The sequence below is a fragment of the Equus caballus genome, chromosome 1 (genome assembly GCF_041296265.1).
Source record: "Equus caballus isolate H_3958 breed thoroughbred chromosome 1, TB-T2T, whole genome shotgun sequence".
Classification (NCBI taxonomy): domain Eukaryota; kingdom Metazoa; phylum Chordata; class Mammalia; order Perissodactyla; family Equidae; genus Equus; species Equus caballus.
Genome location: NC_091684.1, coordinates 129429895 through 129455997, shown reverse-complemented (window position 1 = coordinate 129455997; position 26103 = coordinate 129429895). Strand labels below are relative to the sequence as shown.

Sequence of the window (26103 nt, the reverse complement as noted above, 5' to 3'; positions counted from 1 at the left end):
TCTGAATGAAGCACAATTTATGTATCCTCAAGTTAAATGTTTTCACTGTGGTAACTACTTTATAAGAAATTGAAGCAAAAACAGAAAAATAAAACAGGAGAAACGTCAACAGTACATTATGTAAAACTTCATAAATGGCAATAAATACTTATGGAATTAAACGTACCATTTTTTTCATGTATCTGTACAATGGAATTATAGGATTGTTGGGCTCTTGCTAGATTATACTGATTCTGAAAGAGAATTATACATTTTAAATCAAAACTGTGAATAGATGAAAATCATTACAAATAATTTATGGATGCATCACCACTGTGCTTAAAAGAACACATGAAACCAAATTATATTTCCATTTCTAAAAGAATTTTAACTTAATATCCTCATTTCTCAATTTCATCATTCTCTACCATTTCAGAAGGATAACACAACCAAAACTGTACTCTCTCAAAAATCTACAAGCTTCACAGTTCACTTTTACAAGGCCTACCACTGGACAAATACAAAGCTTTATACAGTGCTAGTCTCCCTCTCCACACTGATGAATCAAGTTAAAGATACTATTTAGACATAATTAGAACTCAAACTCTCATTCTCATAACTTCTACTCAAAAAACAACCAAACAAAGCCTAGAAAATATTACCTTCATATAAGAAAACATTAAGCATTAAGGACTATACATATGAATGACATTTTGAGTTAAAAATCTAAAGAAAGCTCATAAGTGGCAGGAAGCCGTTACTAAAGGAGTCCTCTTTTGGTAACCTTTTTTATTAGAACATCTTTTAAGGGGCCAAATTTAGGATTAATTTTGTCCCCATCAGTACAACTGACCTACATCTTAACTTCCAATTATTATATCATAAGCATTCTCCATAGTGGTATATACCTATTATATTATGTCATAGAATTCAATTAATTCACACAACATAAGAATAAAAAATGTATTAAAACATTCTAAGTGAAAATTCTCCTTACTACCTGTCCTCCAGCCACCCAGTTTTCCCTCATCCATCCTCCCTCCTTCCTCCATCCAAGTTAACTAGTGTTATTAGTTTCTTGTATAGCCTTCAGATTATACAAGAAAATTCAGGTACAGCCTATTGTTATTAGCCATCATCCCCTGCTTTCCCCTCAACAAATGATAGGTAGCACGCTACAGACACCATTCTGCCCCTTTTCTCACTTAACATATCATGGACCTTATTCCATATGAGTACACAGAAAGCGTTACCTTTCCCTTTTTTTAAACAGTGAAATATTCCATTGTATGCATCATTGGTGAATATTTAGGTTGCTTTCATATTAGGTTATTTTCCATTACAATGCTGCAGTGAGCAACCGTGTACCTAAATATGCAAAATACCAGTAAAAAGTCCCAGAGTGGACTTGCTGAGTCAAAAAACATAGGTACCATTGTAATTTTGAGATGTTCCTAAATTGCCCTCTACAAGACTGTATAAATATGCTTGCCCACCAGCCATGTATGAGAGTGACTCCACACAGCCTCACCAACACAGTACTTCTTCAAACCTTAGTTATTTTTGACAACATAATAGGTAGAAGATAGACTCTCAGTGTAGTTTTGATTTGCATTTCTATTACTGACTGAGGCTGAACATGTCTCCATATGTTCATAAGCCATTTATTTCTGTATCTGTAAATAGACATTTTATATCTTTTTTCCCATTTTTCTACAGTGTACTCTTTTCCAACTTCTAAGAGCTCTTTAATAGCCTCCCATAATGCATCTAAAAAACTAAACAGGGGTCAGCCCCATGGCCAAGTGGTTAAGTTCGTGCACTCCACTTCGGCAGCCCAGGGTTTCGCCACAGTTCAGATCCTGGGCATGGACATGGCACCACTCATCAAGCCATGCTGAGGCTGCGTCCCATATAGCAGAACCAGAAGTACCTACAAGTAGAATATACACCATGCACTAGGGGGCTTTGGGAAGAAGAAGGTAAAAAAAAGAAGAAGATGGGCAACAGATGTTAGCTCAGGTGCCAATCTTTAAAAAAAACCTAAAACATAAAACACGCAGTAGTGTTATCTCCAAGTTAATGAAAAATAATGCTTTTTAGTCAAGTCCGTATTTTCACAAAAAAGACAAAAATAAAAGAGAAACAGACTGTACATAACAAAACACACATGCATTGAAATTCCCAGATCAAGAAGCAGTCACTGCCTGCAAGGCAAAAGAAACTAGGATCAAAACCAAAAGACAACCCACCAAGAGGGAGAAAATTTTTGCAAATCATATATCCGATAAGGGGCTAATCTTCACAATATATAAGGAACTCACACAACTGAACAACAAAAAAACAAACAGCCCGATCAAAAAATGGACAGAGGTTACAAACAGACATTTTTCCAAAGAAGATAGACAGATGGCCAATAAACACATGAAAAGACGTTCAACATCACTAATCATCAGGGAAATGCAAATCAAAACTACACTAAGATACCACCTAACACCTGTTAAAATGGCTATAATCACTAAAACTAAAAAATAACAAATGTTGGAGAGGGTGTGGAGAGAAGGGAACCCTCATACACTGCTGGTGGGAATGCAAAGTGGCGCAGCCACTATGGAAAACAGCATAGATTCCTCAGAAAACTGACAACAGAAATACCATATGACCCAGCTCTCCCACTACTGGGTATCTACCCAAACAATCTGAAATCAACAATCCAAAGTAACATATGTACCCCTATGTTCATTGCAGCACTATTCACAATAGCCAAGACATGGAAACTATCCAAGTGCCCAGTGACTGATGATTGGATAAAGAAGATGTGGTGTATATATATACAATGGAATACTACTCAGCCAGAAAAAAAGACAAAAATCATCCCATTTGCAATAACATGGAAGGACCTGGAGGGAATTATGCTAAGTGAAATAAGCCAGACTGAGAAAGACAAATGATTTCACTCATATGTGGAATATTAACAAGCACATGGACAAAGAAAACAGTTCAGTGGTTACCAGGAGAAGGGGGGGTCGGGGGTGGGTACAGGGGGTGAAGGGGAGCACTTATGTGGTGACAGACAAGAAATAACGTACAACTGAAATCTCACAATGAAGTAAACTATTGTGAACTCAAATTTTTTTTTTAAATCAGCTAAATAAAAAAAAACAAAAAAGAAGCAGTCACTTCCTAACCCTACTACCCACCTACCCAAGACACAAGGAGAAAATAAGAACATTAACCTTCCCCAACCTCAGTTGTCAATAGCATGATATTCAAATTCCAGTTTAAGTGGAATGTTACTGCAGAGGCTTTACTGTAATGGGGAGCTAGCCTTTTCTGTTTCCTAACTCACTGCTGCTTTCTGCTTTATGTCTTTATTAATCCCCTTCCTTCTACTTTCTTTCAGTTTGTCCTTTCTAACACTGAGTTAGAGGCTTGATTTTCATTCTTTTTTTTAATGGCATAAGGATTTTAAGGCAATGGATATTCCTCTTAGCTCTCCACTGGTTTCTCATACATAGTGATTTCATTATTGCCATTCCCTAGATATTCTGCAGTTTAATTTCAAAGCCCCATTAAGGGCTGTTTGAGTTTTAAAATTTCACAAAAGGAACATCTGTTCAGATTTTCATATTAACACAGTTTTATTTAATTGGGATCAGAGAACAACATCTGTCCTTTTTCTACTTTCCAAATTTGAAATTTTCCTCATTGAACAGGATTAGTTTCATGGATGTTGGGGAGGGGTAGGATTTTAGTATTTTCATTATAGTTCAGTTCTAAGTATTTTAAAATTTTCATGATTCTTTTAACCATGATTTAGAAGTATTTCATTTCCAAATTCATGTAGATTTTTATTCATCTTTTCATTATTGTCTTCTAACCTTAACTGCATATTTAAATTATATGATTTGTATGGTAACAATTGTTTTTAAATATTCTTACTTGCCTTATGTATTAATTTATGATGAAATTTTTTCCCATATTCCATATATGCTTGGGATACAGAGTTTTATATTTGTCCACTAGACTAAGCTTGTTAACTGGTTATTCAAATCACTTACATTTTTGACATGTCTGTTTAACTTACCAGGAGAACGGTACATAGAAATCTCCCACTACGATGGTGCATTTGTCAATTTCTCCTTGTGGTTTTATCAGGCTTTTTTTGTCTGTATTTTGAGGCTTTTTAAATAGGTACATAAAGTACAAAATTATTATATCCTCCTAGTTAACAGAGACTTTTATCATTAAGTAGTCACTACTGCTTTCTGTTCCAAAATCGTACTTTGTCTGATACTACAACTACATCATCTTTCGTGTGCATGAGTGTATACTGGCATACCTTTATCATCCTCCCTCCTTTAAAAAAAATTTTCAATCTTTTTGTATCCTCACATTTTAAATATACTTCGTAAAAACTCCTGGATTTTGTTTTATTAATTCAATCTGTCTAACGGGTAACTTTAGTCCATTTACATTTGTTGTGACAGATTTATCTGAACTTGCTTCTACCACCTTACTTTCTGGTTTCTATTTCTCTCACTTTTTAATTATAATCTTATTATCTCCACCTAGGATTCCAATAAGACATATTCTGATCTCTACCTCTCTTAACTTCTGCCTTATTGTCTATCCCCATGTCTCTCTGTGCAACATTCTGAGTTATTTCTTCTAATCAACTAATTCTCTCTTCTGATGTCTAATCCATCTATTGAGTTTCTCATTTCAACAATTATGTTTTTCATTTCTATAAATTCTATTTCCTTCTTTTTCAGACCTGTCTCATCCTTCCTTATGATCTTATTATTTGCTCAAGTTTACGATGTTTTTCTTTACATTAGATTTTACATAGAACTATTCATTTTCTCACAATTCTAATATCTTAAACCTCTATTCTGTATCTCATAATTCCAAGATCTGAAGGTCTTTGGGCATAAATATCTCTTATCCATTGTCTCTGCCATTTCTCATGTATGCTGGGTTGCCTACTTATGTGCTTGTGATCTTTCATTGTGAACTCACATTTGCTTGATCTTAATCTTTGGGAATCATGCAAGCTTTAATCAGAAATGTTCTCCTCTAAAGAGTACCTGTGCCTGCTTCTGATGAGAACTGTGGATACAACCAAAATGAGACCACTTTAGTCCCCTTGGAGAATCTCAGGATTATGCAAGGTTCTGAGATTTGGCTCCCCAACCTTGCTCATTTATAAATAGAAGACTGGACTGCTTAGTATAGGTAGCAACTCCCCCACTCCCTGGAAAAATAAACAAAAACCAGATCTCTCATCTGAATGTGATCACTCAACCAGGGGATTTTGTAGGTAAATAACTGGAGGTCTGTGGGCAGTGTGGAAGGGAGGTGTCTTTCCTGATTATAGAAATAGGTTAGGAGCTGCCCTAAGGGCTGTGTGCTCTAGTATTTCACTATTTAATTCAACTACCATTCCTACCATATAGTGAATGGAAGCATCTAAAGGGGCACTATCTTGCCTATCTAAACCCCAGATTCCTGCCTAAAAGTCCTAATAGCAGACCTCTACTTTAGAAGGCTTTCTCACTACCATGGCCTAGAGTTAATGTCACAGCCTGTTTTCCACATTAACTGAATGGAAAAGCAGCCTGGCCGACATCCTTCTGCCCTACGGCTGGCTCTCAGCTCCTGCTGGCTGAGCCTGGAGAAGCTAATGGCAAGACTGTATGACGACTCTTGCCTGCATAGAGTTGTAGATCCTCAGCCCTATCAGTCTGACCTCATCACCAAATTTCATGTGTGCTAAAGGGTAACTCTTTCCCTTTTCCAATACGTAGGTATATTTATATCGTTTTAGTAATATTTTCAGAAGACAAACTGGTTTATTTATTTTGAACCAACAGTGGATATTTAAAATATTTTTGAAGTAACAGTTATATGGGCAAAAAGAAATTCAGAAAGCACAAATTATTTACAGTAAAGTCTCCTCCCATCCCTAATCCACTCCATCAATATTTCAATACCCCCTTAACAATTTTGTTAGCACTTTCTTGAATATCCTTTCAGAGACATTCTGATTATGAAAGCACATCTATATCATAATATATCCTTCTCTCTCTCTCTCTCTCTCACAAATGGTAGCATGTCTTTAACACAATTTAGCACCTTACTTTTTTGATAGCAGTATTTTTAAAGTTAAAATTCAGATTATTTCCTGCCGAGTTTAGAAGCCTGGAAGGTAAAACTCATATCATGCAAAGTTTCCACATTCTTAACTAACAAATATTTCTTAAAAAGAAGGAAAAAAATGAAGAGTAAGGTTTCATCATAGTAATTCGCTCAAAAAATTCACCTTCTAAGACATACTTTAATGTGCAAACATATTTAGCTGCCTGACCTAGCATTCTATGTAAAATGGTTATATTTACTTGCTAAGAAAACTAGAAATCATGGAAACGTAGAGGTTTAAAGCAATTACATTGACACTGATTGATTCCAAGAGGACTATGGCACTGAACAAAGATAGAGTATTGGTAATTATACAATTTTAAAACCAGAAGAGACTTAAAATATCCAGACCAATTGTATTTCAGGTAAAGATATAGAAGCCCAGGGAGGTAAGTTTACAGTGAGTCATTGGTAAAATGTTCTTTCAGTCACTCAGAAAGGTCACTGTTCTAAGCTTTTTATATTTTCTCTTCCTCTTCTTTTTTTTTGCTTTGGTGAGGAAGACTGGCCCTGAGCTAACATCTGTTGCCAATCCTCCTCTTCCTGCCTGAAGAAGACCATCACTGAACCAACATCTGTGCCAATCCTCCTCCACTCTGCATGTGGGATACCACCACAGCACGGCTCAACAAGCGGTAGGCAGGTCCACACCCGGGATATGAACTGACAAACCCTGGGATGCTGAAACAGAGTGCATGAAGCCAACCCCTACACCACCAGGCCGGCCCCTGTATTTTCTCTTTTAAAGAGAAAAACACGCTAATTTTTTTTTAAACGATGAAATTTAACATTAAGTTCTACACATAAATAAATGCCAATAAGAAAATTTAAAAGACTAGAAGTACACCAAAATGTTAATAGTATTTCTAGACAGTCAAATCACAGATGACTTTTTAGTTTTTTGTATTTTTTTTCTACTTTAGAAACTGTACAATGAACATAAATTTTCTCATTACAAAAATTAAATTTTGATCTTCTAGTACATACTCATTCGATTGTCACATTTAAAACACGTAAAATATACATACTAAAGAAATGCTAGTTAAATGTAGTTAAGCAATTCACTAATGTTCAATAATTAACTTCTTGATTTTATACAAAATGGTATTTTGTTCCAGTGTAAAGAAATAGCTGTTAAAAGAGCTGAAAGTAAAAATGAGTTATTTTATAGTATTGTCCCAAATAAATGACTTTTTTAAACAGCCTTTTCAACTTTTTGCTTCCTCTGTCAGATAAGATTCTAGTGGACTCATGATTTGATGTACAATATGGTTATAAAACATATTTAGATTTAATACTATTTGGATAGGCATTTAACACAAAATTCACACAGAACTTTAGGAACATCCCAATGTTTTTAAATGTTAGGTCAGGATGATTTCCATCACAAAAATATTGTTCCAAAGCATACTAACTTCAGAGTATATCCTCAGTCTGCTTAAGTTTTTATAGATAAATACAATTAGACATGGAAAGATGTTTCTGGTGTAGTAAGTGAATAAAAAACAGAACTCATTGGTTAAGAGCAAAGACTTAATCCAGACTCTCTGGTTCCAGTCCTTGCTCTGCCACCTGTGACCCAGACGAGTCACTACTTAGGCTCTGTGTGCTTCAGTTTCCTCACCTACAAAACGAGGACAATAATAGTACCCACTTTTAGGTTATTAAGAGGATTGAAAGAGTTAATACAAGTAAAAAGATTAAATAGATTAGAGCGTAGCACATAAATGCTCACTGGGAACTAACTATTATAACATGATCTTAGTTTTGGAAAATTTCAAAGTACATATAATTTTTTACTTATATACATACCAATAATAAATTTTAAATTATAGATACGTTTATCTATAGTAAAAATAACAAAGACAGGAAGAAGCCTCATAAGATAACAGGAAATATATCTCATAGTTTATGTGACATTCTTAATAAAAGTACCTTATTTGCTCCAAACTGCACTCTGGCTTTGCCTTTGACTAAAGTGGCATTGATCTGCATGATGACCGATTCTATTGAGTAGGCACTGCTCCAGCCCTACAGGAAGAAGAAAACACTTCTCTAAAACACATGGTGTTCCTGATTTCCACTTAGGAAAGCTTAACAAAATGGCATATAACAACTCAACAATAGCAAATTAATGTTATGAAGTTTGTAGTTAAGAAGTAAAAGTAAAGTTTGATCATTTCCAAAACCTCGCAAAAAAACAAAACAAGCTTATGTTCCAAGTGCCAGACATGAGCAAATTACAACCTTAAATAAACATCACTCTTACTGCCTATCCTAGCATAGATTAAGCACCAAGTACAATCTCATTTTACTGGTTTACCTTAAATATTAGCTTTTTCATTATTAAAAGTAGGTGCTATTTTTAAAAACACCAAAATTTTTTTAAAGTATGTGCTATTATAACAGAGCTTTTCCACTCAGAATCTAACTTACATAATCGAAAGGCTCTATGGAGGTTGAAAAATAAGAGTATCATAAGAAAACAGTCACCTGTTTTGTGAGAAGTTCCATACATAATGCTCCACCACCCAACACATACCTTCAAAAGAAAAAAAGGAATCATAAATTTCTCTAGATCTCAGTATTCCTTCTTAATTTTTAAAGTACTATTACTAAGAAAGTATACGTACAAGATTAGAAGATAACATGCAAAAATGAAAACAGTTGTTAGGATTACAGGAGTAAGGGTAATTAAAAAATTCTAATGTCATCGCTCTAACACAATCTTAAATTTTTTTAAATAATGGTTCTCAGTAAGAGAATACTTGAAGACTCTTAAGATATCAGAAACTAAGAACTTAGCCCTAAATATTCTAGAGAATAGGGGCAGGAGAATCAATGCTTCCTCAAATGGCATTCAAGTGTTCTGTTCATCTGAAAATTTCTCTACTATCATGTTATACTGCCAAGAGTTTTTCCTCTGACAGTGGCAATGACTTTGCCCTATCTATAATAATGAACACCTGCATTTATGGTTTATATTGTTTTTATTCATTCTGTTATGAGGATCAAATGGTTCTAACCATGGAGTCCCTCTCTGGGACTCCTCAATTTCTCTTTCTAGTTCTGAGGACTCTTCTATGAACCAAAGACAACTTCTGGGGATTTCCCAGATCTCCGTTAGGAAATCATTACGTAGATTAAGATTCTTCAGCCTTTTAACATTTTCTCAAAATAATGTCATTCCTCATTTAATGTTATTTTAAACTTCAAAATACATTAAATATCATGCCTAAAAACAAAAATCAATTGAACATAATGACAGAAAAAAAACTGTGGTAATCTTGAAAATACATAAACTAACACAACTGAGTAGGTCTATGTGAAAACTGAGTCCACCACAAATTTTTTTGTCCTCTGGGACTTTGCCCATGCTGTTCCCTTGCCTGAGATTCCTTCTGCTGCCTACTCTTCCAAATGCCATAATTCCCCCCTGTAAAACTTGCCAAGACCATTCAGGCCTACAAATTTTGCATTCTGGCTAACCAAATGCATCCTCGTGTTGACTAAACCAAATTACAGAGAAGTAAAGAATCTAAAAACTTCTGTAGACCATTATCAATAATAGTTACAATGAAATCACTCAATAACAGAAATTATTCAATAACTCCCCCATCCTGGAGAATTCAAGCAACTATCTCTCTTACTCGCTTGTCCCAAACTCTGGGAACTTTCAAAGTAAAAGCGAAGGAAAGAAAGACACTCCAAAAAATTAAATTTGGATGGAGAATCACGAGACTTTTAACTTCTTCGTATATTCTCCTATGTTCCTCAAACACAGAAATCTATCTCCAATTCTCTGAATCTCCTACGGGGCTCAAAGTATATCTTGTATATAGTGAATTTTAAATTAGCACTTGCTGATGTAACAGAATTAGAAAATCCAATTCTAAATTTGGATTTTGGTTTCTCCACAACTACTCAAAGTCTAGTAATCTGTTAATGAATTAACACCAATCTTGGTCCTTACACTTAGAAATGCTAAAGGCAGACAAGGACTTATTTTAGGAAAAGGAGGTACTAGACAACACTGAGTTACCAATTATCCAATCACTACCTTTTCTGTTAGTACCCCATTCTTTATTTTGGGGGTAAAGAGTCTTGTCACGTGGTAAGAAGGGAAGTTGTACTTGCAGGTCAAAAGAAAGTATATTTTCTACAAACACATAATAGCTACTCAAATGTCTGTCGGATGTCTAAACACAAGACAGAAGCAGTTCTAGCATCTACACAAGAAGTGAGATAAAGTAAACTTTTCCTTAACATACACTATCAGCAGCATTTACATCTGAAAGAAATGATCGATTCTACTTCTGTATTGAATTATATTCATTTTATCAATATGTGTTCCACACCCTTATTGCTCTTTGCCTCCAAATAAAGAGTTCTGCTAAATATTGAGACAATGAAAGGGCACTAGAAAATAAGAAAAAAAGAAATTCATCTAAGGTCATCTAAGGATAATCCACCACATACACAGGCATAGTAATATTGTCAACTTAAAAAAACTTCAGTTGCTTACGTTGTATGGCAAACACTATCCTAAGCTCAGCCACTTCAGGCATTGAATTTATAATTTTTGTTTTACTAGGAGGTTCTTGCAAGAATGTTTGCTAGCTAACCTCCCCACCCACGAGCTACGATGATCACTTAATTGCTTTAATGAGGGGACAACAGAAACCATTAATCAGGACTAGAGTGTTAATACACATAATTCTTAAATGATCAAAAAAAGAGAGATGAGAAATAGAAAGTTTTAATATTATAGTCAAATCCTTGACAATAATGACATAAAAAAAAAAGGAAGGCTTATCAGCGCATATTAAACAGTCACCATTGTTCCCTTTCTTGAGGGAAGGAAAGGGCCATAGGTTCTAAGAACTGAGCCCTAAGAGACGGATAAAAGAAAATGCTGGCACTTAAAACCATAATGTCCCCGTAATACAGACAGAAACAACCTGTGGTCATCTAGAAGTAGAAGTATTCTCTTTATGGATGACTGGGGTACACAAAATACTTCACATTACATCAACCAATAAAGTATCTTCAGTTGCCTACAAATAGCTCACTCACCAAAAGTAATCTTTATGATTCTCTCAAGTTACTGCACTATACCCTGGACTAGGCAAGAAAGATGGCCACGTATCGGTGGCTCAATAAAATAGCTTATAAAAATACCAGTGGATTGGGAATTATAAATTACCCTAACTTGCCTACATCTTACTAACTTACTATATTTCCCTATCTCACTCATTCATTCACAAATATTTACTGCATATATATTATATATGCCAGGCACTGAGTACGCAGTGGAAAAAACTGACATGACCCTACCTTCATGATGTTTACAATCTATTAAGGATTATAGATGTTACACAAATAAACAGTAAAGTGGGAGAGGGTGACCCAAAGTTCTACGAGAAGGAATAAAGAGGGGGATCATCACAAACAGCATCTCTAAGAGTGACACGCAAGCTGAGACTTGCAGGAGTTAAAGTGTAAGTGGGAATAACATTCCAGGCAGAGGAAATGTATAAGGAAGGCATGAGGAAAGGAAAAGTTTGCTGGCTACTGGGGGCTGAAAGACAACCAGGGGAGCACCAGCTTAGAGAGGCAGAGTGTAGTAAAGAGGATTAGAAAGGAAGGCAAGGGAAAGATCACAGAAGGCTTCTGGAATATGCTAACAATATCAATCTGGAAGAGTTTAAGCAGGGGAGTGATATAATCCGATACAAACTTGTAAAAGATCACTCTAAAAGCTTACATGAGTGAGGAAACAGCAGCAAGAGTCCATCAGAATTCCTCTAAAGTGGTCCACATGAGAACTGACGGCAGTACCAAGAGAAACGGAAACAAGTAACTGGATCTGAGAACTCTTTAAGAGGGAAGAGAATTACAGTACTGGATGTGGGAAATGTGGGAAAGGTGATGTAAAGAACGACTCCTAGCTTCATTAATTGAGATGGGGGAGATTGGGGAAGAGAGACTGGAAAGAAGATGAGTTCAAGTTTTCGTCCCGTAGAGTATGAGCTGCCTGTGTAAGAGGCACTGAACTAGAGGTGTCAAGAAGGTAGTTGGATATTGGGAGCAGAAAAGAAATACAGAAATGTGAGGTACAAACCTACAAGTCACTGACACATAGAGGTATTTTAAAGGCCATGAGAGCCTTTTCAACAAAGAGTGCTAGAGCAATTGTATGTTAGGCAAAAATCTATGACCTAAACCTCACACCTTATACAAAAATAACTCGAAACGATTCACAGAGTTATCTGTAAAATGTAAAACTATAAAACTTTGAGGAAAAAAAAAGTAGGAGAATCTTAGTGATCTAGCTCTAGGCAGAGAGTTCTTAGATTTGACATCAAAAGATAATCCATAAAATGAAACACATCTATAAATTAGACTTCATCAAAACTAAAAACTTTTGCTCTACAAAAGATTCTGTTAAGATGATAAAATGAAGCTACATACTGGGAGAAATTTAAAACTGCACATCTAACAAGGGATCACTATGTAGAACATATTACAAAACTTTCAAAATTCAACAATAACAAACAATTAGAAAATGACAAACAAATATTTAAGGGAAAGTATATAAAGTTACCAAATAGGCACAAGAAAGATATTCAACATTAGGAAATATACATTAGGGAAACGCAAGTTAAAACCACAATGATATATCACTACACAGCTATCTGAACAGCTAAAATAAAAACAAGTGGCAACAGAAAATGCTGGCAATGATGTGGAGAAATTGGATCACTTACACATTCCTGGTAGGAATGTACACTGGTACATTCTTTGTTTTCTTTGTCCATGTGTTTGTTCATATTCCACACATGAGTGAAATCATCTGATGTTTGTCTTTCTCAGTCTGGCTTATTTCACTAAATATATTCCCTCCAGGTCCATCCATGTTGTTGCAAATGGGATGATTTTGTCTTTTTTTATGGCTGAGTAGTATTCCATTGTATACATATACCATATCTTCTTTATCCAATCATCAGTCAATGGGCACTTGGATTGTTTCCATGTCTTGGCTATTGTGAATAGTGCTGCAACGAACATAGGGATACATATGTTACTTTGGATTGTTGATTTCAAACTGTTTGGGTAGATACCCAGTAGTGGGATAGCTAGGTCATAAGGTAAATTCTATTTTTAGTTTTTTGAGGAATCTCAATCCTGTTTTCCATAGTGGCTGCGCCAGTTTGCATTCCCACCAGCAGTGTATGAGGGTTCCCTTTTCTCTGCACCCTTTCCAACATCTATTTTTAGTTTTAGTGATTATAGCCATTTTAATGGGTGTTAGGTGGTATCTTAGTGTAGTTTTGATTTGCATTTCCCTGATGATTAGTGACGTTGAACGTCTTTTCATGTGTTTATTGGCCATCTGTCTATCTTCTTTAGAAAAACATCTGTTCATATCCTCTGTCCATTTTTTGATCGGGCTGTTTGTTTTTTTTGTTGTTCAGCTGTGTGAGTTCCTTATATAGTACAGAGATTAACCCTTGTTGAATATATGATTTGCAAGTATTTTCTCCCTCTTGGTGGGTTGTCTTTTGGTTTTGATCCTAGTTTCCTTTGCCTTGCAGAAGCTCTTTAGTTTGATCAAGTCCCACTTGTTTATTTTTTCTTTTGGTCCCCTTGTCTGAGAAAACATGGTATTCAAAAAGATCCTTTTAAGTTCGATGTCAAAGAGTGTACTACCTATATTTTCTTCCAGGAGTTTTATGGTTTCAGGACTTACCTTCAAGTGTTTGATCCATTTTGACTTTATTTTTGTGTATTGCATGAGATAATGGTCTACTTTCATTCTTTTGCAAGTGGTTATCCAGATTTCCCAACACCAATTATTGAAGAGACTATCTTTTCTCCATAGTATATTCTTGGCACCTTTGTCGAAGATTAGCTGTCCTTAGATGTGCAGTTTTATTTCTGGGCTTTTAGTTCTGTTCCATTGATCTGTGTGCCTGTTTTTGTACCAGTAGCATGCTGTTTTGATCACTATGGCTTTCTGGTACATTTCGAAGTCAGGAATTGTGATGCCTCCAGCTTTGTTCTTTTTTCTCAGCATTGCTTTAGCAATTCGGGGTCTTTGGTTGCCCCATATCAATTTTAGTATTCTTTGTTCTATTTCCATGAAGAATGTCATTGGGATTCTGATTGGGATTGCATTGAATCTGTAGATTGCTTTGGGTAGTACAAACTTTTTAACTATGTTTATTCTTCCAATCCATGTGCATGAACTCTCTTTCTGTCTCTTTATGTCATCATCTATTTCTTTCAAGAACATCTTATACTTTTCATTCTATAAGTCCTTCACTTCCTTGGTTAAATTTATTCCTAGATATTTTATTCTTTTTGTGGTGATTGTAAACAGAATTGTATTCTTGAGGTCTCTTTCTGTTAGTTTGTTATTAGAGTATAGAAGTGCAACTGATTTTTGTAAACTGATTTTGTACCCTGCAACTTTACTGTATTTGTTCATTATTTCTAGTAGTTTTCCGATGGATTCTTTAGGGTTTTCTATATATAAGATCATGTCATCTGCAAACAGCAAGAGTTTCACTTCTTCACTCCCTATTTGGATTCCTTTTATTCCTTTCTCTTGCCTAATTGCTCTGGCCAAAACCTCCAGTACTATGTTGAATAAGAGTGGTGATAGCAGGCATCCTTGTCTTGTTCCTGTTCTGAGAGGGATGGCATTCAGTTTTTCCCCATTGAGTATGATGTTGGCTGTGGGTTTGTCATATACGGCCTTTATTATGTTGAGGTAATTCCCTTCTATCCCCAGTTTGTTAAGAGTTTTTATCATAAATGGATGTTGGATCTTGTCAAATGCTTTCTCTGCATCTATTGAGATGATCCTGTGGTTTATTCCTCATTTGTTAATGTGGTGTATCAAATTGATTGATTTACAGATGTTGAACCATCCCTGCGTCCCTGGTGTAAATCCCACTTGATCATGATGTATGATCTTTTGGATGTATTGCTGTATTCGGGTTGCCAATATTTTGTTGAGGATTTTTGCATCTATGTTCATCAGCGATATTGGCCTGTAGTTTTCCTTTTTTGTGCTGTCCTTCTCAGGCTCTGGTATCAGAGTGATGTTGGCCTCACAGAAGGTGTTAGGAAGCATTCTGTCTTCCCTAATTTATTGGAATAGCTTGAGAAGGATAGGTATTAAATCCTCTTTCAAAGTTTGGTAGAATTTACCAGGGAAGCTGTCTGGTCCTAGACTTTTATATTTTGGGATGTTTTTGATTACTGTTTCAATCTCTTTACTTGTGATTGGTCTATTCAGATTATTTATTTCTTTTTTTGTTGTTAAACCACTCTTTTTTTAAAAAAAAAAAAATAAAAGATTGGCACTAGAGCTCACAACTGTTGCGAGTCTTTTTTTTTTCCTTCTGTTTTTTCTCCCCAAATCCCCCCAGTACATAGTTGTATATTTTAGTTGTGAGTCCTTCTAGTTGTGGTATCTATTCCTTGTTGCTTCGGCTTTGGGAGGTTGTAAGAGTCTAAGAATTTATCCATTTCCTCTAGATTGTCCATTTTGTTGACATACAGCTTTTCATAGTATTGTCTTATAATCCTGTGTATTTCTGTGATATCCATTGTTATTTCTCCTCTTTCATTTCTAATTTTATTTATCTGAGCTTTCTCTCCTTTTTTTCTTTGTAAGTCTAGCCAGGGGTTTGTCAATTTCATTTATCTTCTCAAAGAGCCAGCTCTTTGTTTCATTGATCCTTTCTACTGCCTTTTTTGTTTCAATAGCATTTATTTCTGCTCTGATTCTTATTATTTCTCTCCTATGTAACCTTTTTTTTGAAATGACAAAATATTAGAAATGCAGAATGTATTAGTGGTTGCCAGGAATTGGGGGAAGAGCAGGCATTAGAGGGAGATGGGTGTGGTTTAAAAGGGCAACAAGAGGAATTCTTGTGGTGTTGGAACTGTTCAGTATCTTGACTGTGGTAGTGGATACACAAACCCACACAGTTGATCAAGTTTTACAGAACTTAATACACAAATGAGTTATAAGTAAAACCAGGCAAATCTGAGTAAGCCCTATGAATTCTATCACTCTCTCATTGTGATATTACATTATAGTTTTGCAAAATGTTATCACTGGGAAAATTGGGCAAAGTATACAAGGGATCTCTATTACTTCTTACAACTGCATGTGAATGTACAATTATCTCAATAAAAATTTCAGTTGAAAAAAGGATCCACAAGGGGCTGGCCCGGTGGCACAGCGGTTAAATGTACACGTTCTGCTTCGGTGGCCCGGGGTTCGCTGGTTTGGATCCTGGGTGCAGACATGGCACCACCTGGCAAGCCATGCTGTGGTAGGCATCCCACATACAAAGTAGAGGAAGATAGGCATGGATGTTAGTTCAGGGCCAGTCTTTCTGAGCAAAAAGAGGAGGATTGGCAGCAGGTGTTAGCTTAGGGCTAATCTTCCTCAAAAAAAAAAAGGGTCCACGAGAATGGGAGGAAAAGAGAGAAGAGAGAGGACCCACTACCAAATTCTGAAGAAATCCAACATGTAGAAGTTAGGTTAAGAAGGAGTTGCCAGCAAAAGAGACTGACAAGAGGTAGTCAGAAGCCAAAGGAAAAATATTTCAATGTTGCCGAGGAATCTGATAATCAGATATGATAAAGCCTGAAGAGGGACATGGAAGTCTCTGTTGGCAACAGTAGCTTCAGAGGAATAGTAATAGCTAATGCCAGACTACGGGGGGCTAAAAAGTGAATAGGAAGCGAAAAGTGTGGTATATACACGTTGTTTGTGGGAATGTAAATGGTGCAGCCACTTTGGAAAACAGTCTTATACTTCATCAAGAAGTTTAATATAGAGGTACCAGAGAACCTAGTAATTTCGCATATAGGTATATATGAAAGAAAGATGAAGACGTGCACACAAAAATGTGTATATGAATGTTCATAGCAGCATTATTTGTAATAGCCAAAAGGTGGAAACAAGAAACATCTATAGATAAATAAAATGTAGTACATCTATACAATGGAATATTATTCAGCCATAAATGGAATGAAGTACTGATACACACTAAAACATGGATGAACCTTGAAAACATTTTGCTAAGTGAAAGAAGCCAGTCATAAAAAGCCACATTTTGCATGGTTCTATTTATATTAAATGCTCATAATAAGTAAATCCATAGAGACAGACAGGAGCTTAGTGGTTGCCAGCGGATGGAGGGGTGGAGGGGAAAATGAGAAATGACTGCTAAAGCATTATGGGGTTTCTTTTGGGGGGCTAACGAAACGTTCTGAAACTAGACAGTGGGAATGGTTGCACAACTCTGAATATACTAAAAAACACTGAACTGTACACATTAAAAAGGTAAGTTTTATCATATGTGAATTGTATCACAATAAAGCTGTTGTTTAAAAAAAAAGTTTGGTTATGACAAGAAACAGAGAAATAGGGTAGTAGCTAGAAGTAGATGTAGGATATAAAATATATGGAACAAAAATTACTCAATAATCTGTCCAGAATCACAGAGTACTTTAGCCTGATTCTGAGACTGCAAACTCTGTGTTTTATCAGTCCTTCACATGTTTTAGTTCTTCCTAAGTCAGGCAGTAATTCCTCCCTTCTCATTTAACAGTTCATGGTCAAGACCAAGTCATTTTGATTCTGCCTCAAATTAGTGTTCACCTTTCATTCATCTTTCCATTCCCATTATTACTGTACCAATTTTGGTTATCATCACTTCACTCTAAGATAGTGGCATCAGTTCTTAACCAGCTTTGCATTCTTCTAGGCTTTGTGAATACCACTTGCCTTGTAGTCTCTTCCACTGTCACGTCACCAGAGTTATCTTTCTAAAACATTCTCTTTACTGTTATTTCCCTCATCCTGAATCAGTTAAAGAAAGATGAATTCAATATCTTTGGGCATTCTTATATAAATATATTCTTATATATTTATCCTGAATTTAGAAAATTTTTCCAAATGTTTTCCTTAATCATTTATAGCTTCCCCCTTCCCTTTTTTTTTTTTTTTTTTTTTTGGTGAGGAAGACTGTCCCTGAGCTAACATCTGTGTCCATCTTTCTCTATTTTGTATATGGGATGTCGCCACAGCATGGCTTGATGAGCAGTCTATAGGTCCACGCTAGGGATCTGAACCTCCAAAGCCCAGGCCACTGAAGCGGAGCACACAAACCTAACCACTACGCCACCAGGCCAGCTCCAACTGCCCCTATTTTTTAATCTAAATGAAACTATATCAGCCATAGAGATGATCAAAGTAAGAACTGGATATTTTGAGACTTTAATCACGATAATATATATCATCTCACAAAACAGAACTGGTCAGCTGAACCTTTCAGAATTCTCAAATAAGTTTAACTGCTCCTACTTTGAGGGTCTACAGAACACTTCATAACTAACCTAGGTACAAATTCTGATCTTTTCCCCACCTGTCATATAACTTCTAATCACAAAAAAGCAATACAAACTTCAATAAAAATGCATGACAATTACCATTTGATTCTTCCAAACTGAATGAAACAACCACCTTTAGAAGGAATTCGATGGCCAGCTCTACAGGCCCATGAGATTTTCTGTAATTATTCCTAGGATCACAGGCATGTGGGAATCACTCTATAATCCTAACTTTCTCTAAATCCTCAATCACAATTTATATTTGAAAAACTTCTGATTTTTTATGGTGAAATGTACACAAATAGGGGCCATAAAAACTCTATAAACAACAATTTAATGGTTTATATCAATGGTTCTCCAATTGTGGTCCCCAGACTAGCAACATCAGCTTCATCTGAGACTGTCTTAGAAATGCAAATTCTCAGGCCCCACCCCAGACCTACTGAATCAGAAACCTTGGGGTAAAGCCTAACATTCTAGGCCACTTAGCATTTAACTAGGCCTCCAGATGATTCTGACACACACTGTCAAAGAAAATAATCACTTAAACTTACCCTCCTGAAAGAACAGGTAACACCACTCGAACAAATGGAGGATCAAATGGAAAGTTATCCTAAAAAACAAATATGTAAGATTAACTTTAAGAATATCCTTAATTACTATTTAGAAGATTTTAAAATAGTCTATTATTACCTGATGATGAGTGAGGGTCATAAAAGTAAAAATACCAAAAAAATAAAACGAAATAAAAACCAAAGCAAATAAAAAAGAAGTTAGGCTCAGACCCAAACAGGACAGTGTTTTGGTAAATTTATGAAATACATGAAGGGGTTCCACTTCCGATAGTATTATATAAAGGAACCATTCCAGTAATGATGGACTGGATAATTTGGATCAATCCTCTGTCTAAGACCTAGAAAAGGTAGGCAAAACGTAAAAATTACAGAGCTAAGATTAGGTAGAAAAAGGAAACCCCAGAGGGCAAGGCCTTTTTTTTCCCCTTGGGTTTTCTTTCAAATACAGAAGAGGAAGGTAGGAGGTTAAGAAACTAAGTAGAACGCACAGACTCACTGGGCTAGGGAGATAAAAATTGGAGCTCAGGATCCACCAAGGAGAGGCCTTTACAAGTCTCCCACACGTTAGGTTGGGACCCTGAAGGACAAACTGCAAATTGCCCTGACTGATGGAGAATAACGTCTAGCTTTTCATCATCTCAATCCCTGACCCTGGGTTGCCAGCACCCAAGCCCCTGACAGGCACAAATGTAAATACTCTCTGAATATCATCCATGGCTTCAAATTAGCTCTCTAATTTTTCATATATTGTATCTATCACTAAAAATAGCCAGTTACAGGAGACTTAAAGACAACATGATCAGACAATAAGAAGCAAACAACAGACACAAAACCACAAGGGATCAAGGTAATAGAGTTATCAGACACAGATTTTAAAATAATTGCTAAGTGTGCAAAAGGAAAGAAAAGATGGAAAATCCCGGCAGAGAACTAAAATTATAAAAATGAACCAAACAGAAATTCTGAAACTCAGAACTACAATAAGTGAAATTAATAACTTAATGAATGAGTTTAACCACAGCAAAGACTTGGCAGGAAAAACCCCGTATTCTGGAAAGCAGGTGAGAAAACATCCAGAATGAAGCCAAGAGAGATAAAAAGGTAGAAAACTCAGAAAATACAAGACAGAAGGGAATGAATGTACTTTTCTGAAAAGTCTTATCATATATGTAGAGTCCTAGAAGAAGAAAGAATATGATAGAAGTAATATTTGAAGAGATAATGTCTGAGAATTTTCCAAAACCGATTAAAGACTTCACAAGATTTATGCACTATAAATACTTCAAGAGAAGCAATGAAGAATATGATAAGGAAATCATATTTTTGAGGTGTTGAAATTATTAAATTTCCAACCTAGAAATCTATACCCAATGAAAGTACTTCCCCAAAATGAAGTCAAAATAAAGATATTTTCCTATCAGCAGACATAAACTAAAGGAAATACTAAAGGATATTATTCAGGCAGGAGAAAGATGATCCTAGACCTGGAGAATAAAGACCATGAAAGAGCAATTATACATGTAGATCTAAATGAATATTGACAAATTATATAACAATGATGTGTAAGGTTTTAGATAAGTTTAGAACTAAAATTCATGACAATAGCACATTATTTGGCAGGGGGTACATGCTCAGTTCTAAGGTCTCTGCATTGACAAGGAAAATTAAAAATATAAATTAAATATTTATATTAGACTTTGACAAGTTAAAGATATGAATTATAATTGTAAGGTAGTAAAGAAGAGTAAAAGAATGTATAAGTAGCAACCTAATATAGCTGGGAAATTGGAGTAATAAAAAAAAATCCAAAGAAAAGAGAAAAAGGAGCATGAAGCAAGAAGGACAAATAGAAAGCACTTATGAGATGATAGACTTAAACCCAAATATCAATACCAACATTAAAAACAAATAGACTAATTGCTCCAATTAGACAACGAAGATCATCAGACTTGATAAAAATATATGAAGAGAAGATGCCGAGAGAAAAAAAAAACCTCAGCTAATTCTCAGGCTCCCAAGCATAATTCTCTTTCAAATTCTCAGTCCTAGAAACAGGTTTCCAGAAGAACAAGAGCTTTTTCTCTTAATGAACTCAAGCAAAGATGTAGATGAGGTGGCCATGAATGTTAGAGGTCAGTCTCTTGGTGGCCAGGAGGCCAAGAAAGCAGCCCCTCACCTTCCTACAGCAGTGGGGTAGAGAAAAAGCATATCGCCTCTAATGAAGATGTGTCAGGAAGTCAAAGACAAATTACCCTCCAACTTCTATGTTCAAATAAAAGGGGGTAAGGAAACAACTAATGCCTTTTCTTTTTTTTTTTTTTTTAAAGATTTTATTTTTTCCTTTTTCTCCCCAAAGCCCCCCGGTACATAGTTGTGTATTCTTCGTTGTGGGTTCCTCTAGTTGTGGCATGTGGGACGCTGCCTCAGCGTGGTCTGACGAGCAGTGCCATGTCCGCGCCCAGGATTCGAACCAACGAAACACTGGGACGCCTGCAGCGGAGCGCGCGAACTTAACCACTCGGCCACGGGGCCAGCCCCCAACTAATGCCTTTTCAAAAAACAATTTGAGGGTAAGGGAGCTAAAAAACATTTGTCTCATCCACTTATTTCCAAGGAACACAAAAGTACAGTTTTAACTGGAAGAATGAGTAGCATAATTCCAGTAACTTACTTTAACTCTCTCTCTCTACTCATCCTCAAATATGATTCTGAGGAACGTATAAACTATGAATTTAATCCTAATAGGAGAGGAAGATAAAAAGCACACAGATAATCTGACATTTCTACTACAAGGTAGAAAAAGAACTCTATCCACACAAGATATCAACTTAATGACAATTATTGTAATCTACTTCCAAATAAGTAGTTCACCTTTTATCTATAACTTAACAGATACAATGAAAGGCATAGATGCAAAGCTTGGTAAAGTACAACTTCATTTAATCTCCTATTTTTTAGATCTTTATGTGATCCCAAATGAGTGAATATACAAAACTTCCTTTTTTTCTTTTTTTAAAGATTGGCACCTGAGCTAACGTCTGTTGCCAATCTTTTTCTTTTTCTTCTTCTTCTTCTTCTTCTCCCCAAAGCCTCCCAGTATAAAATTGTATATTTAAGTTGTGAGTGCCTCTGGTTGTGCTATGTGGCATGCCGCCTCAGCATGGCCCGATGAGCAGTGAGTGCCATGTCCACGCCCAGGATCCAAACCCATGAAACCTTGGGCCTCCGAAGCAGAGCACACAAACCCCACCACTGAGCCACTGGGTGGCCTCACAAAACCTCCTTTAATTGATTATGTGGCAGTGAGAACTACCTTCATTTTAAGTAATTCCTCAGAGTAACTCTTTTTCACCAAAAGCCAGGGACTCTATTCCATAAACTCTGTACTATGGAACTCAGTAATCAAAATTTTACAAAAATAAAAAGGAGTTCTAGGGGGGTGGGAGGGGGTTGAGGATGACTGTTAAAATAGAAATTTGAGTTATCTTAGTATACTAACTCAGAAACTGAGTGTCTCAGAGTTTACAAGCATCTCATAAAATTACCTGATTTCCAATTCAACATCTTGGCTTCCTAAGCTATTCTTAATGATGAGGAACATTCTATTTTTGAAAGACTGTATGTCTAGATGGCTCTAAATAGTTACGAATCACTTCCTTATACCAAGGTGAAAATCGCCTCTTTATGGTTTGACTTACTAGTTCTGTCATGCCTTGTGTTCATCGAAAACAAAATCAAACTAATGCTTCCACATACACAGCCCTTCAAACAGTTGAAGACAAGCTATCATGAACTCCCATGTTCTCCTCTCCAAATCCACAATTTAACCAGCTACCTTAGGACATGGAATGGAATCTCATTCTAATCCTTGCTGCTATTCTCTAAATGAACCCAAATTTGTCTCGACAAACCCTTCTTAAAGTACTACGTCAGAATTCAACTCAGTAATTCAGATGTGGCCTGAAAAGCCAGAATGCCACTTTCTTAAAAGCAGAGCATAACAGATTCACCAAGTTGCTGACAAATCTAATAGGTTCCATTCCCTCCTATCCCCATCCCCATCCCCATACTCGTGTGTTATATCTCAAGTTCCATTTTCTTATTATTCATGACTCTCAAGTTGTCACTATGGACATCTAAGGCCATAAACACTGTTCATGCTCCTTCCTGTGAATCCTGAGTCATACCTACTACCCTCCAAAGTCTGAATCCTGATACTAATAACTTGGCAATTCAGTTTAAGATGTTTTTCACAAGGTCAGTTAGCTTAGGGCAATCACATTCTTCCTAGGTCTCTTAAGAAATACTCCAGCCCTACTAAAGGCCCTTCTTTCTGTGTTTGGTCCAGAAACACAAATCCAACAGAATTTCAGCCATCTACCTCCCAGATCGTCCCCTCCCTGAAGTTCTACCTAGAGCAGGAAAATTTAATGGAAACACTATCGGCAGCCTCAAGTCCTTCAGTTTCCTGGTCAAGATTTCATATTCCCTCAGAGATACCTCCTAAGGAAGAAGTGAGGGGTGAGAGGCCCACAGGGGGCTTCAAAGGTACTGATAAGGCTCTATTTCTTAAGCTTGGTCACATGGGCATATGATTTAATATGATTGTTTAGATTTTTCAGGCTAAAAATATTTTGCATTACATATTTTTCTAAAAAGACATCTTCCTGGTTTATTTTTTCTTTTCACCATATGAATCAGTAAAAATGTAGTCATTAGCAACTTCAGTAAATATATACCAGATTCACTCTCTAGGAAGACAACCCAGTTGACAACCACAACAGTTTCTACAATAAGAAAACTTAGGGAAAATACTGACACTTGACATTTGGGCTATTTGAAGAAAGTTCAATCATAAATGAAGATTTATCCCCAAACAAGAATAAACACACACCAAAGCTAAGTAAGAAGCTTTCAGAAAATTACTCTTTCTCAAGTATAAAGGAAGTAGTCGTTCAAATCTTTGCTTCCTTCAAAACACCTCATATCCATCCACTCTCAGGTACTGCTACTACCACCAACCTTCATTACCCCTTGCCTAGATTAAAATCAAAGCCCCCAATTAGTCTCTCAGAAATCTACTCTATCCTATCCAAACCCTACTCTGATGCTGAAAGCATAATCATTGTTTCAAAAAAATAAAATGAAAAGCCTAACAGACCAATCACGCCCCTGCCTCCAAACCTCTACTGGTCCTTTACTACATAGAGGTGAGACACCAAACTCTTTATCGTGATCCCTAGAGCCCTACGGCCTTCAGCACAGATTTCTCCCCAGAAAACTATGGGTTCTTGAAGAACAGGGATTATGTTTTAGATGCCTCCACATTCTCAAGCCTTCCATAGCACCTAATGCATTGAAGTCTACCTAACTGAAATGGAAAAATAAATGTATCTGTAAGACAACTGTTGCATAAGTTTTTCTTCTCAATTTAAAAGAACAGGTCAAAAAGATGCTCTATATAATCCAAATATAATTCCTCAGAAACACTTGCTAGTTTTTTTTTTTTTAAATTTTTTTTTATTGCTTTTTCTCCCCAAATCCCCCCAGCACATAGTCATACATTCTAGTTGTGGGTCCTTCTAGTTGTGGCATGTGGGATTCCACCTCAACATGGCCTGATGAGCGGTGCCATTGTCCGCGCCCGGGATGCGAACTGGCGAAACCCTGGGCCACCGAAGCAGAGCGCGGGAACTTAACCACTCGGCCACGGGGCCGGCACCCTAGTTTTTTTTAACAAAAGATTTAAAACTACTACATTTATCCAGATTCCATATTAAATCATTACATTTTATCTAGATTCCATTGCTATTCTTCTTTAACTTTTATTTTTAGCATCTTAAAAAAAATTAAATATAACACAAACTCAGAAAAGTGTGTAAAATATAAAGGTACATCATTACACATCACTGCAAAAGACGTGTCCATGTAACCACCACCCTGGTTAAGAAACAGACTGTAGCCAGTATCTAAGAAGCCTCCAGAAGTCCTTTTCAGCTCACAACTCCCTCCTTCTCAAGTAGATGTACTCACTATCCTAAACTGTATGGTAATAATATCTTTACTTTTCTTGATAATTTTATTGCCCAAGCATGAATCCATAAATCAGTGTTTCTCAAACTTCTTTTCATTTTTGGCCCACTAAGAAACCTTTTTAGAAATATTTTTTCTTAATTCCACACCCCACCCCCCGGAAATTTTAATGCCACAGACATACTATGTATCTGTTTATGTACTGTGGCCCCTTAAAGGGCCACAGACCATTATAATATCTAAGATTTTTTTCACTCCAAGGACCAATTTTCATCCCAGTGTGGGTGATACTGCCTCCAGTGAGAATGCACACCCTAAACAATAAAATTTAGTTTTACTTATTTTTGAGTTCTATATAAATGAAATCTTACAAAACATGTTTATAGTCTAGTTTCTTCTGTTCAACACTGTCTTTAAGATTGATCTATCTTGTTTTGCACACAGCTCTTTTCCATTTTAAGAATATCACAGTTCTCCATTCTATTGGAAGAGACACAGATTATTTTTATTTGGGGTTGTTATAACAATGCTGCTCTGAACATTATTCTATATGTCTCTTGGTGCACCTAAGTACTTACTTATTTCTTGCAGAGCATATACCTAGGAAGAGAATTCCTGAACTACAGGTTATGAATATCTTCTGTTTTACCAAAGCAACTGTACAAATATACATTCCCAACAGAAGCATATGGAGTCCCCTTACAATTTTCTTACCTTAAAAGAGAAGTTAAGCAAAATATATTCTATGCCTTCTTTTTCTTTTAAGATCTGAAGATCACTGTGCAAAGGACTATCAGGATCGACCCTAAGAATTACAAAACAAAAAATAGTTCAAACAAAAGTCAGAGATTTTTTTCTTACTAAGTTCAAGAATGAACCAGTCCAAGAG

At 36.1% G+C, this 26103-nt stretch overlaps 1 protein-coding gene across 3 annotated transcripts in view; it reads right to left on the bottom strand.

Annotated features, from left to right (window-relative positions):
- The window catches only part of UBE2Q2 (ubiquitin conjugating enzyme E2 Q2), a 62120-nt gene that overhangs the window by 3080 nt on the left and 32937 nt on the right, over nt 1–26103 (bottom strand). For 2 of the 3 annotated variants that reach the window (XM_001489739.7, XM_005602881.4), the window contains 5 exons: nt 25929–26019; nt 19161–19219; nt 8674–8722; nt 8116–8211; nt 167–233 (listed from right to left, as the gene is read on the bottom strand). In XM_001489739.7, the coding sequence (XP_001489789.3) occupies nt 167–233; nt 8116–8211; nt 8674–8722; nt 19161–19219; nt 25929–26019 (362 nt within the window). Of the gene's footprint in view, nt 1–166; nt 234–8115; nt 8212–8673; nt 8723–12950; nt 13239–19160; nt 19220–25928; nt 26020–26103 lie in introns of all 3 variants that reach the window. The other variant, XR_011425029.1, reaches the window with a different exon arrangement.